This window comes from Macrotis lagotis, chromosome 5 (assembly GCF_037893015.1).
Source record: "Macrotis lagotis isolate mMagLag1 chromosome 5, bilby.v1.9.chrom.fasta, whole genome shotgun sequence".
In the NCBI taxonomy this organism is placed as follows: domain Eukaryota; kingdom Metazoa; phylum Chordata; class Mammalia; order Peramelemorphia; family Peramelidae; genus Macrotis; species Macrotis lagotis.
In genome coordinates this window covers 166,866,849-166,883,444 of record NC_133662.1, presented here as the reverse complement: position 1 = coordinate 166,883,444, position 16,596 = coordinate 166,866,849, and the positions used below count along the sequence as shown (strand labels likewise).

General features: G+C 31.5%; 1 protein-coding gene across 11 annotated transcripts in view; it reads left to right on the top strand.

Annotated features, from left to right (window-relative positions):
• The window catches only part of SYNE1 (spectrin repeat containing nuclear envelope protein 1), a 598,518-nt gene that overhangs the window by 510,962 nt on the left and 70,960 nt on the right, over positions 1-16,596 (top strand). For all 11 annotated transcript variants that reach the window (XM_074187858.1, XM_074187854.1, XM_074187849.1 and 8 more), the window contains 7 exons: positions 673-827; positions 1,263-1,410; positions 2,384-2,478; positions 6,194-6,428; positions 7,262-7,456; positions 10,717-10,842; positions 13,682-13,837. In XM_074187858.1, the coding sequence (XP_074043959.1) occupies positions 673-827; positions 1,263-1,410; positions 2,384-2,478; positions 6,194-6,428; positions 7,262-7,456; positions 10,717-10,842; positions 13,682-13,837 (1,110 nt within the window). The remainder of the gene's footprint in view (positions 1-672; positions 828-1,262; positions 1,411-2,383; positions 2,479-6,193; positions 6,429-7,261; positions 7,457-10,716; positions 10,843-13,681; positions 13,838-16,596) is intronic.

Here is a 16,596-nt window from a genome sequence, read left to right as displayed (position 1 = left end):
GGTATGGGAAAGCTAACACAAAAATGTGAAAATGGTTAGTGAAGAAGGAACTGCAAAGTAACAAAGAGGTTTGAGATGGTACAAAATTCTAATTTCAGATGTTCTCTATCATCTAAATCACTGCACACTATTCAACCCAGGCAAGGCTAATGTTGAATAAAAGCAAAACTCCAAATATGAAATAGCCCCATCTTTCCTCTGCTTGTTGGGGCAAGAAAGGAGTAGTAAAACTTCAATAAAAAAAAAAAAACTTTAAGAAGTATCATTTATTCTGCTAGTCACTATTGCTGCAGCTAATCTAGCAAATATATATTGTATCTTTATAAAAATTCTAATGACATTGTAAGGATAAAGTCAAGATTTACACATATAAATGTCTGAATATGCCAAAAAAATTTAATTGTATATCATTTTTATCCTTAACTTATGAAAACTATTAATTTTCCAATCACTAAGTCAATTAAATTTTAGTATCTTATTTTCCTCCTTGGTTTCCTCAAGTGGTGTTATGTAGTCTAGAATTTGACAAAATAATTAGACAGGTAAATAATAAGAGGAATGATTAATCCATAGATCTAGACAGTAAGGATTTAACTAGACACTTAGTCTACTAGTGGTACTTCAACTTCACTGTCCATGGTACTAAATAGATTCTTTGCTATTTTATTTCAGGGACAGATGTTAAAATTCAGCAGCATGGCTCCAGATTTGGATCGTCTAAATGAGCTGGGATATAGATTACCACTAAATGATAAGGAAATCAAAAGGATGCAGAATCTGAACAGACACTGGTCTTTAATCTCCTCTCAGACCACAGAACGATTCAGGTACAATAACTCAGAAATTTGAAATCAAGTAAACTTACATTTATAACTTTTTTTTAAAGTTCAGCAGATTTGTAAAATTTTATTCTTTTATATAACATTGTCATAATTTGTAAAAAAAATTCAGGAAATTAGAATTAAGTAAAACAAATTCATTTGTAAATGCATTAAATATTGAATATTACTTTCCTTTAAAAATTAAAATTATTTTAAAATGGTGAATTGAAATGTTAGTGCATTTTCATTTATTTTCCTAAATACATAGAGATTGATGACTTAGATACAGATATTAGTTTAGTATAAAATCTATCCATATGTCAGTGTAGATGTGATAATAGTGAAACTATTGGTATTGCTGGGGAAATTTTATTGACTTTATTCTACAGATAGAGGTATTTTCTTTTTATTATTTTTCTTCATTATCTTTTATTCTTTCAGTAAGTTGCAATCATTCCTTTTGCAACACCAAACTTTCTTGGAAAAATGTGAGACATGGATGGAATTCCTGGTTCAGACAGAACAGAAATTGGCTGTAGAGATTTCAGGCAATTATCAACGTCTTTTAGAGCAGCAGAGGGCACATGAGGTAGGTAATGGTATTAGAATTTTGTAGAATATTAATTATGAATTGTTTAAAAAGGATTGTATGAATCTAGCATAACAGAAAAGATATTTCATATATCAAAAATCTAATAATCATTGCTTATATTAGTACTTTATCCCCATTTCCTAAGTTTTTTATTTTCATATTTTAATTAATAAAATTACCTATCAGATCCTGCCTCCTTGACTGACTGTACACATATTCTCTTCTCTTTCCCTTGTATATTTGCCAATTTTAGAATTATGTTCCTTTATATACTTTAATAAACTAATACAAAATGAAAGTCAAAAGCAACAGAGATAATTCTTAGCTCCTTTATTTTACAATTGAAAAAAGTGAGGCACAAAAAGGTTAAGAAATTACATACTGTTAAGGAAGGAGAGAGAGACAGAGACAAGGAATATTCTATTCCTTAAAGGTTTATATATACATATAAATTATTGTTATTATTTCATTATCTTCTATTCAGTAGAATCATTTGGAAATCTAACCTATTTTTAAATATGGATCTTAGAAAGACTCAAAGAAAATGTTTTAATTTTGCTTGGTATTAAAAGAAAGAGCTTTGTTTTCAGACATAATAATTACTCATTAGTTTAAACAAAAACTTCCATTTCTCAATTGCATGTATCTATACTGCTTTTATTTTAAATAGATTTATTTTTACCCAATTTCAGTATTATAACTTTTCATTCAGAAATTATTTTAATGAATTTCATTTTCTAAATATCCAATACTTTTTAGTTTATATATTATCATTTATCTTCTAGTATACCTTATGAATTATCATATAATTAAAGGGAAAATATGTGCTTGTTTTAGGAAATAGCAATAACAGAAAGGAGTGTCAGGAAAATTTGGGTGGAATTTAGTTTTTCTAATACAAATGATCAAGTTGGAAGATTCTGTAGCATACTATTTCATCCTTATTTTCACGTATTTATTTTGGGGACAGTTGTTTCAAGCAGAGATGTTTAGTCGTCAACAGATTTTGCATTCAATCATCACTGATGGGCAGCATCTTCTAGAACAAGGTCAAGTGGATGACAGGTAGGATTTTGAGTACTTGTGAGGAAAGTTGCTAATGAAAAAAGTCTTTAATAGTGGATAGTAATATACATAAGATGTTATACTTTTCTGCCTTCACTCTCTTCCCCATCATTTGTAAGTTTATACTACTATCAGAATAATTTTTCTCATACATAAAAAATATTAGTCATGCTCAAAAATATCCAATGGCTTCCTATATTTAGTACCCTTTAAAATCCTCATACTATTTTACTTTTCCAGTCTTATCTAATATTACTATCCACTACCCATACCAGCTTTTACTGCTTTAGCTATTTTTGGTGCCTAGACCTGTCTTCTGACCCATCCCCATCTCATAGATGTAACTAGCAGTTTGACTCTGGGCAAACCATTTAACCCTGTTTGTCTCAGTTTTCTAAAACATCTGTCAAATGAACTTGAGAAGGAAACAACAGACCACTCTAGTGTCTTTGCCAAGAAATTCTCAGGATCAGATACAACTGAAAAATGATTAAACAACAACAAATTAATGAATTGATTATTGAATTAAACTACAATAAAGCCTTATTTATTCAAATGAAAAAATACATTAATTATTGAAATGGCCAAATTATAAAATATGAATATTTTTTGCTCCATGTTTACAGATGTTTAAAAATGTGTTGTTGTTGTTACTGTTTAGTTGTTTTAATAGGATCCAACAAAGTAAATATGATTTTAGAGGCCAGTGTTTATACCTCTTAGGAGAATATTGTGTGTGCCTAAGGTCTGATTTGAACTCAGGTCTTCCTAACTCCATGTACCTGCACTGTATCCCTTGAATTACCTCGCTGCCCACTTAAAAATATGTTAACAAATTATTTAATGTACAATGAAAATTGATTTAATGAACAGATAGATTAATTTGCAAATGGCATGATCAGTGTTATTTAATAAATGTTTCTGAAATTCTTTACATTATTCTCCTAAGTATAAAGATTGACCTCTGAAATAATTTTTGCTTTATTGATGTATAGTATCTTCTCTATATAAACCATAAAGGTAAACTCATATCCAAAAATTAAAAAATGAATTTATTTAATTTTACTCTTGACTGTATTTTTCCAAATAGTATTATTTATTATATATAAGATCAAAAGATCATGAAAAAGAGATGAATGTGATCTTAGGAATTTAGAAGCAATAGTTAGCTTCTTTCTTTTGTGATATAGACTTATGACTTTTGTTGATATGCATGTGTAGAGTTTCCTATTATGGGGATTATTTTAACTGTTACTAATAACTAAACATTTTACATGAAATATTTGGAAAAGAAATGACAAGTTTTCATGCAGTGTTTCTATATTTGGGGAAAATAATTGAATACAGCAGAGATGAGATAATAATAATTAAGTCAAACAGAGACATGATAACATTTAATGAGTTTTTAAAACCTATTTTGAAAACTGTTAGTTGAGGAAGAAATTTGTTGTTGTTCATTTGTTTTCTTGGCAAAGATACTAGAATAGTTTGCTATTATTTTCTCTAATTCATTTTTTACAGCTGAGAAAGCTGAGGCAAGCAGGGTTAATTGATTTTGCATAGCTAGTAAGTATCAGAGGCAGATTTTAACTCAATTCTTCCTTGTTCCAGTTCCAGTGCTCTATCGACTGTGCCACCTAATTTCCCTATTTATTCCTATTTATTCCCTGAGGAATAAATAGGCTTAAGTTAAGAAGAATGTAGTGGCAAATGAAGGTGTTTTTGAAGATTCTGAGGATGTTTTGGTAGGATTATTTAACCAGGTCTACTCTTATATTAACTAAGCAATTTTTAATTTTTTTAATTTAATGAAAAGTAGAAGAAAGAGTTAGATCATAGTTTTGGACAAGGTTTGGAGGAGAAATGAAAGAGAAATTAAAAATATGTATTAAGATATAAAAAGATTGATAGATATAATTAATTTATTATGAACTTTAAAGAGAAAAATTGAAAATCTTGACACATATATTAATACTATTCTTGATTAAGGTTAGGTTGTTAAGTAACATTTATATAGTTAAAACAAAGATCTTTAATATATGATTTCATTTTATTCCCATAACATAGCTGTGAAGTACATGCTATTACTGTCCTCATTATATACATCAAAACCTGAGACTGAGGATTTAGTGATTTATTCAGGGCCACACAGTTAGGAAGAAGTAGTATCAGACTGTCCCTTCAAAACTTACAAGAATTTCAAACATTGAGTCTTGAAACTGGAAAGTTCTTCTGCAGTTTTTTCATCACATATGAATTACATATTTTTTCTATACAGGCATTAATATTTTCTTTCTTTCTTTTTTTTATTTTTATTTTTTGCAAGGCAAATAGGATTAACTGGCTTGCCCAAGATCACACAGCTAGGTAATTAAGTGAGTGAGGCCCGATTTGAACTCAGATACTCCTGACTCCAGGGCAGGTGCTCAATCTACTGTGCCACCTAGTTGCTCCAATATTTTTCTTTCTTTAAAAAATTATTATTGACCATTAATTTGGAAGATACATTTAGTCCTGAAGGTTAAATGCTTTCCATAATGTTCATGGATCATTGTCAATATAAGGGGACATAAAAAAGAAGGAAAGGAGGAAGGAAAAAATGTGGAACTCAATCTTACTAAAAAAAATCAATGATGAAAATTATCTTTGCATATAGTTGGAAAAATAAATAAATAAATTTATAGTAAAAATTATAAGGGTAAGAAGGTGGTTTTCCTGGACTTAATTTATCCAGTGTGTTCTCTCTCTCTCTCTCTCTCTCTCTCTCTCTCTCTCTCTCTCTCTCTCTCTCTCTCTCTCTCCCTCTCCCTCTCCCTCTCCCTCTCCCTCTCTCTCTCTCCCCCTCCTTTCTTTAGAAGCAAAAGTCATGGAATTTGATAAATGGAAAAATATCTTGAATTCAAAAATATCAAGCTGAATAACAGAAATTTCAGGATAATTTCTGAAAGATAACTATAAAATAATTCTAAACACCATGTAATTAAAATTTATATAACTATAAAATAACAATGTCCAAATATTAAAGATAGATAATAATAATGCCTCAACTATATTTACATAAGGCAAAATTAGAGCAGAGCAAACTAAAATTAAAGATATATAAATTAGAATAAGATGTAAGGAAATTCATTTTGCTCATTACAATGTAAGACTATAGTCCTACAAATTGAGGATTCTAGAAAACTGAAATTTTCATGGGGAGATTCATGTCAGAAAAGAAAATTCAGGTTCTTCTGCCTGAAGAAGAGAAAACAAGGGAAAACCTGATATCTTGAGTATTAGGATTTCATATGCAAAGAATAATAAGATGTTTTTTGTATTATCAAATAACATGAAATGTTTCTGAAATGTAGAATGGGAGATTTCAGTTGGATATTGGAAATAGTTGGCTGAGAATTTGGGTTGTCAAACATTGAGATGCATGATTAAAAGATATTATAGAGTGTCATTCTCAGATTTTTTTTTTAAATTGCATTAATTTGAAATAGCTTTAAGAATGATCCTGCCTGAAGCTAGGTATAGACCGACATCTCACAACCAATGCCAAAATAAAGTCAAAATGGTTATAGATGAAAAAAAATTGACCCGATCAAGAGATAGATTAGATGTATACTCAAAATTTCTTAGATTCATTGAGTCTGCACACTTTTATCTTATTAGGGAAGTATACATATATTGGCCAGGGTTTTTCACAATATAACTACTCTCTCAACAGGGATGAGTTCAACCTAAAACTGACTCTTCTTAGTAATCAATGGCAGGGAGTCATTCGCAGGGCTCAGCAGAGAAGAGGAATCATTGACAGTCAGATTCGACAGTGGCAACGCTATCGGGAGATGGCAGAAAAGTTGCGTAAATGGTTGGTCGAAGTGTCCTATCAGCCCATAAGTGGCCTGGGAAGTGTTCCTATGTCATTACAACAAGCTAGGACACTATTTGATGAAGTACAGGTGGGTGCAAAATGATTTTCCCCTTTTACTTTCCTTATTTTCCCTTTCCCTTCCCTTCACTTTCCCAGGCTTTGCAATTAGGAGAGTTCTACATTTCTACATTGTACAATACTGTCATAAAAATAGAACATTTCTTAAATTTCTGCTAGCAGTCTTGTTGCCCAGCTCTTTAGGTCTTCTGCCATTCCCCCTACAGTATCATTATTTGCATATGCTGAATGTTCTTGTTTGATTATAAGCAACTTGGGTGGCAAAAATTATCTGCCTTCCAAATAATGACTGAATTGAATTGAAATGGTTTTAATTAGGCAAAGTCTAGACCAATATTGATACTGATTAGATGAGCTAGTGTCCTTGAAAGATAGACTACTTTCAAATACCAAGGAATTTTGTTCAATTTATGATGACATTACCAGATTATAATTAGAGGAAAAACTCATAGTGTCTATGAGTTTTTCCACTTAAAATTGAAATTGTTATTTTAAGTATTACAGAAAAGATAAAAGTGACCATAGCTCTTGACATCTCTCAGTTTTCTTATTATCCTGATTCTTTTGCTTTCATTCAACTATAAAGGCATTTCAATTCACCATCAACTACAAAATTATATTAAATATCTATTATACACTATGTTCTATTTAAAGTGCTGATAGAAATGCCAAGATAATTAGGACATGATACCTGTATTCAAGTATCTCCAAGTAGTTTCATGCATGTGCCATCAAAATCCAAAGTCCTTACATAGAAGAAATAAAATCTTTCTTGTTGTGAATTTAGAGCCCCTTTAAAGAATTTTTTAAAAAAGTGAGACACTGAAAATCTTTTCATTTTAGGTCAAAGAAAAAGTTCTCCTTAGGCAACAAGGGAGCTACATTCTGACTGTGGAGGCTGGGAAGCAGTTGCTTCTCTCTGCTGACAGTGGGGCTGAGGCAGCCCTACAGGCTGAACTCATGGAAATCCAGGAGAAATGGAAATCAGCCAGCATTTGCCTTGAAGAACAGAAGAAAAAACTTGGTTTCCTGTTGAAAGTAAGTTGAGTTGCTCATTTGGAGAGGAGGAAAGAGCTTGACCTCTTAGTTTTTAGTGAGCCTTTGTAAATGTGTCATTTTTCCCTTTACCATATGAATAAGACAACTGGAGAGAACCCCATAGTTTTAGTGGATAGAGACCTAGTCTTGGAAATGAAGAATGTATTTTAAGTTTCACTTCTGATTTTCAATTAGATATGTGACTCTGGGCAAGTCACTTATATTCTGAGTAGCCCAGGCAGGTACTGATCAACAATGGAAGGAGTTTACCTAATTGGAATTTTCTTTGCCATTAAAATCACAGGTCAAATCTAAAATCCCTGAAAAAAGAAAATCTGAAGCCCATTACATATATATTTCTAGTGCCTAGTCCCGATCTACTCTGTGTCTTATAACCCTTAGCATAGGACCTAGCTCTTAGTAGGTACTTAATAAATTGTTTATTGATTGATTCATATGCAAATAGATAACTATAGATAGATTATATATATATAAATATTGTTTTCCCTGTAAAATATAAACTCTTTAGGCACCAATATTATTTTTGGTAATTTTTGTGTATCCTTATTTACTACAAGGTAAGCACTTACCTAATGACTGCTCATAAATTGATTTGGGATTTAACACTGGTTATTCCCCATATCTGAAATACTCTTCTTCCTTCCATCTATCTATCTAGTGGTTACCCTGGCTTTTCTTTGGAGTTTAACTCAAATTCCATCTTCTGTAGGAGGACTTTCCAGATTGCTTCCTCCTTTCAATCTCTTTCCTTTGAAATTGCCTTTCATTTAGATGTAAATATCTTGTTTTTATGTATGTCTGTATGTGTGTGTATAGATAGATGAAATAATAGATAATTTTTTTATGATATGAGCTTATTGAGATCCAGGTCAGTAGAAAAAAAGTTTCCTCTCTCAGAGAATTTATAGTATAATAGGGAAGACAGCATGTAAATAACTATGTAAAAAGCAATCAATATAGGCATATATATATATGAATATATATACATATGCATATATATGTGTATGGATATGAATATGTATATATGTGTGTACATATATATATGATAAATTTGAGATTTTTCCAGGGGAAGATATTAATATTAAAAAGGACTGGGGAAAGACTTCCTGCAGAAGGTGAAATTTTCTGAGATTTGAAGGGAGTGAAGGAAGTCGGGAATATTAAGATCCAGGGTATCCCAGGTTTGAAAAATAGCCAGTTAAAAAATTCATGGAATTGGCCAATGAAATGTCTCTGGCAAGAAACATCAAGGGATTGCAGGGTTAAATAGACAGAAGTAAGGTATAAGAAAACTGAAAAATAGAACTAAGCCCAGGTTATGAAGAGTTTTAAAAGCCAAATAGAGGAATTTACATTTAATCCTATATTTAATAGGGAGATACTGAAGTTTATTGGATGGTGGGGTGACATGATCAGATTTCTGCCTTAGGAAAATCAGTTTCATATCTGAATGGAGGATGGACTGAAGTATGGTCAGATTGAAGCCAAGGAGATTAGCCAGCAGACTTGAGTAGCAAGAGCAGGGTGGTTATAGGGTCAAAGGAAAGAATGGTGCCTATAATATAGATTTCACTAAGTAACTGTTTTTAACTTTTCTTCATAATCTTAAGTATTAAGCATGGTTTGTGGTATGTGATAAGTGTTTAATAAGTCTTTGTTGACTGGTTTACATGTCACCTACATTATGTATTAGTAAAATCTACTTTCCTAGAATAGAACAATAAACAAAGAAAGTTATGGATAGAAAAGATACAGATTCATCACCATTCAAATTATCATTATGTTATCAAAATGATTTTATTTTATTTTTTTTTGCTTCTTATGTTTCTGGTCTGGAATAAATCAGATAACAAAAATTGTAACTAGGTACTCCCATTTTATATGAAGAAAATTATGAAGATATATATTATTTATTCTATTAATATTTAGAAAAATAAATTTTAGATCAGGAAAAATGTTGAACATATTTATAATATAGATATATCTGTCATTTTAGACAAACATATATATGATTATAAGATTGTAGTTATAGATTATCTAATTCTTAAATGGAAATTTTGTCTTTAATTCATTTCTTTCATTTTCTAGAGCAGTTTTAACTTTGGAATACTACTTAGTCTGTGTAATAGTAGCTATACTGCTGTGATCAGATAATTACAAACTGCTTTAGGACCTATGAACAAGCCCAAACATTTTGATGTACTCACCCAAGTGGTTCTTCTTGTGCTATTTCACTATATGTTGATTTATATGATATATCAAAATAGCTGAAAGTCTTTAGCCCGTGGAAATAATTTATTTGTCAATTATATGATCTTTGTAAATGGAATTACTATTCAATTTTTATGAGAGTATATTTGCTTTTGTATCAATCTTTCATTATTTATGATGATTTTTATTATTATTATTCTTAGGCTAAGACAACATTTGTAAAGCAAAATTTAATAGTCTTCCATATAACAGATATAAAAAAATACCCTAACATATTTTTAGCTTGTTGGTTGTTACTGTCTCCAAGCAAATGTGAATCAAATTAAGACAGTGACTATGCATGCAGAAAATGGATTCATTATAATTCAGTTCACCATGGATTAAAAAACTACCACATGTTAAACTCCCTAAATTTCTGTTCTTATTAAGTAGACTAAGAAACTATTACACTACTTTAATGATCAGCAAAAATTATTTACTGCTAACAGATTTGTTTACATAAACTAGATTAATTTATTTGAGAATTTTATAAAAATGTTTTATATATGTGCATATTTAAATTATAATCAGAAAAAGAAATGTTGTTGTTGTCATTTCCAGCCATCTTTGGGAGTGTTGTATTCATTAATCATTTATTACCTAGACTAAGACTTGAAGATATTTAGACAAGAGGGAATTTGAAGAAGTGAATGAGAATTTTTGAATACAGTGAAGGGTTCTTTAGGAGTACCCCAGAGAGGTCATATAGGGAGAAAAATAAACAGTGATATTGGTAAAGAAAATAGTGTTATCAGGTACATGAATTGAGCACTAAGTTTTGACTGTAACCCCACTGTTTCTGTATTCTAGTGGCATAAATCCTTCACTGTGCTTTCTTTTTTTAATCTTAATATTGTATTTTAAGATATAGAACAAACTTTAGAGAGAATTTTTTTCCAAACTAATTTTTGAAAAACTTATTAGACAATTCTCCTTTACTCCATATTCCTGCTAGAAGACTCATGAAGCTTCTTCTTCCTTCTCTTTAGGATTGGGAAAAATGTGAAAAGGGAATAGCTGATTCCCTAGAAAAATTGAGAGCCTTCAAAAAAAAGCTTGCCCAGCCATTGCCAGATCATCATGATGAGCTTCATGCAGAGCAAATGCGTTGCAAGGTAACCTTTGAACGTCTAGTAATAATGCAGTTGAAAGCATAATCAATACCTCATATTTATAGATTCCTCTAGGGTTTATATAGTGCTTCCCTCATAAGACCATATGGTAGATTGTGCAAGTATGCTCTTTTCATTTGGCAGATAAGGATATTGAGACTCACAGAATTTAAATAACTTGCCCAGGGTCCCACAACTAATAAGTACTAGAGCCTGAATCTAGCATGATTCCCATCCAAGGGTTCTTCTCACTACTTATGTCTTTGTAATATTTTTCCAAACAAAGTTATACTTCCTCTACCACTTCCCTCCCCCCTCCTCCACATTGAGAAAAATTAGGGAACACTTTCAAAATTGCATGTCAGCCTTACATAAAAGTCACCCTAATTTTCTCTATCATTTCACTTGTCATATTGGTGATGCCAAAGTGAGTACCTTACTTTTAATAGTAAAAATAAATCCCTGTATCTATCTACAGGTATAAATCAGTTATTTTTAGGTAGATTATTTATATAGAAGGTAGATTATTTTAGGGAGAATCATATACATATGATTTATGACAATTGATGAAATTAACAAAATTAATCTTAAGTATTCATCAGATGTAGACTTAAACTCAGCATGTGAGTGTAAAAGAATTATGAACATAACAACTTCAAAGGATCTTATTATAAGGAAAGACCAGTTCCATTCTTTAGTTGTTAGCATTCAAGAAACTTGCCAAAACAAGAAACTCTACAGACAATTACCTTCTAAAGAACCCAGCCTGCTTCCTGGTTCCTTTTATTTGATTTGTGGAAACCTAATAGTGATATATATTGCATATATTAAGAGTTTTTGGAGGGAGATGGCATTTTCAAGTTCCTAAGGCAAAAATATTTAAAGATTACAATCAGCATCTAAAATTGTACTTGGAAACAAATCAGTAACTAATATAGACAACTCCCTAAATACTATGCTCCTGAAATTAATATCATTAAGAAGTCATTTCTATATTAATAGACATACATCTAGTATAAGGAAGAAAGCACTCCTTTATCAAGTGCTGCTTTGTTCCTTTCACTTTACATATATCATCTCATTTGACCCTTAAAGCATTCCTGTGGGGTAGGTGCTATTGTTATCCACAGTTTATGGTTGAGGAAATTGAGGCAGACAGAAGTTTAATAGCTTGCCCAAGGTCAGTTAGTAAATGTATGAAGCTGAATTTTAACACTAGACTGCCAATCCCCAGATCCAATGTTCTATCCTCTAAATCAATTAAGTGCCCCTAGTAGACATGTAATAACTTGAAGTTCCTTCTAATCTAATTTCATTATTGGGAAGTTAAGTAAAGTGATCCCCAAGGTAAGGTTACACAACTAGTCGGTGGTTGAGAAAGAGAAAATTTTTATTTTTGGAAAAAAAGTTATAATTATGAAAGTTGTTAAGGTGAGTCAGTTTCAACAAGCCCTGACATATTGCTTTGCACATAGCAGGTGCTCAGTATTTGTTTGTGAAATCAAATTTAATCTAGTTTCCTAGCCTCCCTCCTCTTAGCTTCAGACAAGAAGAGATAGACACAGTAGATACCTGGATTAGTTCCAAAGTCTTTTAAAGTTGAAATCATTAATCTGCTACCATCAACAGCAAACTGAAGGACTGATAGTGACTAAAGGGTAATATATCCAAATTATCTAGAATGTTAGGCCCTGGAATTATACTTTAAATGTCCTTGCTTCTTTGTAGAGACAAAAACCTATGTAAAAAGCTTTAAAAAGTACATGGTTTTATGATCAATTAGTTGGAACCCAACATTAGAAGGCTGTTGGAGAACCAAAACTATGTGAATTACAAAAGGAGTAACCTGTCAAAGAATTGCAAGACCATTTTTGAGGTAGTGGAATATCATTATTGGGGCATTATAATGTATAGATTTATAAAATAAATGATAACTGTTAGTAGCTTAAATAATTATTTTTCAACAACATTAGATTGTCTACCATGTATACCAACAACAACATAATTTATCTGCATATTTTATATATATATATATATATATAATAATGACTACTACTGCTTATAGAACATTTTAAGGTTTTAAAAAGCACTATACATGTTATCTTATTTGATCTTCACAGTAACCCCATAAGGAAAGTGTTATAATTATTAACCCATTTTACAAATCAGGAAGTTGAGAGAGGCAAAGGGTTAATGGACTTGTTTAGAATAATACAGCTAGTCAGTGACTGAGGCAGGTTTCCTGATCATAAGTCTATCCACTGCAACTTATGGATGCCTATAAGTATATATATTTTATGTCTTCATAGTGTAAAAAGATGAATGTTTCATAGAGTGGATATTTCAAACATGGAGGACATGAAAGAGATTAAAGATAGAGAGATAAATTTAAAAGTCAGTCTTTTTAAAGCCATCAGGATTATTCCAAACTAGAAGAGAACAAGTTTCAGTGGGATTTAAATGGGATCATGGGAAGAAAGAGGAGGGATGCAAGGAAGGAATAATCATCACAAAAATTCAGAGTAGAAATTTTACTTTTTCCCAGTAAAATTTACCAAACTGCCTAATAACCTGACTAGTTATTAATGGGACTGACAAAAATTAGTTTTTGTGATTTCAAATATCACAGAAATAGAGCAAGTTTGAGTAGTGAGGTACCCAAAGTAAAAGAAAGAAACCCATAGTTAAATAGCCATATATCAAAAATATACTCTCATAATATAGAAGTATAATAATGTGATCAAAGTAAAAATACCACTTTATGTGACTTATTAAGAGTTTTATGAGGGCTTTCATGTTGATGGGAAAACAGAAACACTCAAATTGATTTCTTTTCATGAAGGAATTAGAAAATGTTGTTGGAGGCTGGACAGATGACTTGGCACATCTGGCACTCCTGAAGGATACACTCTCAACATACATTAATGCTGATGATATTTCTATCCTCAATGAACGCATAGAGTTGCTACAAAAGCAGTGGGAAGAACTCTGTCACCAGGTAAGGCACATTTAAAAAAAGTTTTATGTCTTTATGTGCTAGTTATTTAACTCCACTTCTCCATTCCAGACCAGTTGAATCTTTACTTATGACAAAGAATATCCATTGAGCAAAACCACTCATTTCCCTGTTTGTATCCAAAGTATACCCAGGACTCTGTTCTAGTTGGCCTCTATCTTTCTTCCTTGAGGGAGATGGTATGTCTCATTATTTGGTTTCTGGGTCTTCAATTGAATTTTCAGTCATGGAAGAGTTCAACTTCATTTTAGTAATTATTTACTTTGCAGTTTTAGTCATTTGAAGAGAGTTATTTTGATTCTGCTTATTTTTCTCACGTTTCTATGAATTTCTCAGATTCATCATTTCTTCCTACTCAATAACATACCATTAATGTTTATTTACAGTACTATAAGTTTGCAAAGGATTTCAATTGTTATCGCATTTGATCCCCACAATACCATAGGCTTATTTTTCCTTTTTATTTCATCAGAGTCTAGTGAAATAACTCCAAATGCTGAAGACATTCAACAAATGTCTAGGAAATATTTGTTACTGTTGGAGTGATAGTTGTTGTTGATGATGATGATGATAATGATGTTCAGACTCTGACCTAAAGAAAATTATTAAACTTCTGTATCCTTCTGAGCTTTCCTTCTGAAAAATAATGTTTCTGATCAATTCTAGGGTTAACAGGGTTAATTATAAATAAAAAAAGTCTCCTAAAGATAAAGGTTTTATGTAAAATAGATGTAGGAATGTTGCTTCAACTGTTAGATGGACAGATAGTATTTGTTAAAGCTATTTTTCATACTTAGATATCTAGGTACCAATCTGTTTGGAAACACTTAAAATTCTACTGTTGGAAAAAGGGACTATGTGATGTGCTATAGAGAAGAGGCTGATGAATTAGTTACTAGAATTACTGCCTGCTGGGAACAGTCTTAGATTTATTGGAGAAGAGATGGTCTGGAATATATAGTTTTGTTTTTCTCTGTGTGTATACATATATAAAATCTTTACAAATATAGTGTCTTATGGAATAAAGTAAAGTAATCAACCTTTGTTTCCTTAACTTTTCACCTACTTTAAGCTAGACAGAATGATTCTTTTATATAATTCTTTTCATAGCTAATATTTCAGATTGTAACTGAGCAAGAGTATTGTTTTTCTTACAACTTCTTGAGTTAGACATTTCCGGTGAACAACCATCAAGTTTAAAACCACAAAAGGAAATGAGCAAGTAACTGTTTCACTTTAAAAATCAAATGTAAATAGTTAGAAAATGGCATCGCCCCTCTCCTGAAGAGAGGTTGCTGTTTATAGTTCACCTGATTTAATTAACGGAATTTCAGAAGTGATTGAAACTACAGATGATGATGAAGAAGCAACTGCTATAAGTAGGTATTGTGCCCAAGTAAATGTACAAGATTATCTATTGTTCAGTCTGGCAAAGAAGTTTGTTGTGCTGCATACAACTATGACTTGTTGGTTTATTTTCCTTTTTTGTAGTTTAACGTTTTTTTGTGCAAGTCACAGGGGAAAATGGAAAGATCATTAGTGGCTTAATAATTTTTTCTCAAATGTTTGTTTTATATAATTCATATTTAAAAGAGATAGATAAGTTTCCAGCATCAATGCTGTGCAGTCAGTAGCTACAAACTGCTCTTATCTTATGGCCTTTTTAAAATCCCCAATTAAATGTGAAGACAAGTATAAAAGTCATCATGCATTCAACTGAAGTGCAATTCTTTTGGACTCTAAGTGGCCTTCAAAGAATGATATATTGATATTCAATTATTGTATTTCTTAAATAGAATATCTATGAATTGAAAAAGGGTATATCATTGATACTTTATTAAAGCATTTATAATTTCATCAGTATGGTTGCTTTATCTACCCATGGGCTTTACAGCACTTAGAATAATGGTTCTGAACATTTTTTGCTTTCAATAACTTTTTCATTCTGGTGAAACATAAAAGTTTAATATTTTCAAAGGAAATCAATTTATATTCCATTTGATTATCAAAAATTTAAATTAATTTCATTGACTCTAGGTTAACAATTCCTGTGTTAAGGGTGGCTAGATGGAACAGTGGATAGAGCACTGGCCCTGGAGTCAGGAGTACCTGAGTTCAAATCTGGCCTCAGACACTTAATAATTACCTAGCTGTGTAGCCTTGGGCATGCCACTTAACCCCAATGCCTTGCAAAAACCTAAAAAAGAATTCCTGTGTTAGAGGCTTCATGAAATAGTGGAAAAATCAGTAGCATGAGAGTCAGAGGAAATAGTTCAAATGCCAGCTATGATACTTTTAATTGTATGACCTTAAGCAAGGTACTTCACCTCTCTATGCCCAAGTGCCCTTATCTGTAAATGAAGGCAATTGGACTAGAGAAGCTCTATAGTCCCTTCCAGCTCTCATTCAATGATCTTTTCATCTTCTTAGAGTCAGCCTAATATTCTGGCCTGGTCAAGATGTTTTTTTTGGATCCCGATTCTATCTGTCCCTCCTAGATTTGTGTCCTTTACAAATGTGATCCATATGTCATCCATGCCTCTACTCAAGTCATTGATAAAATTGTTAAGCAGCACTGGGCCAATCTAAGAATCTTGGAATGCTCTGCTGAAAATTTTCTGTCAAGATGACCTTGAACCATAAATAACTATTCTTTGGGCCTGGTCTGAACCCAATCTTGAATCTGTGTAATAACATTACCATCTAAGCCATATCTATCCATGCTTTCATAAAAATAATTC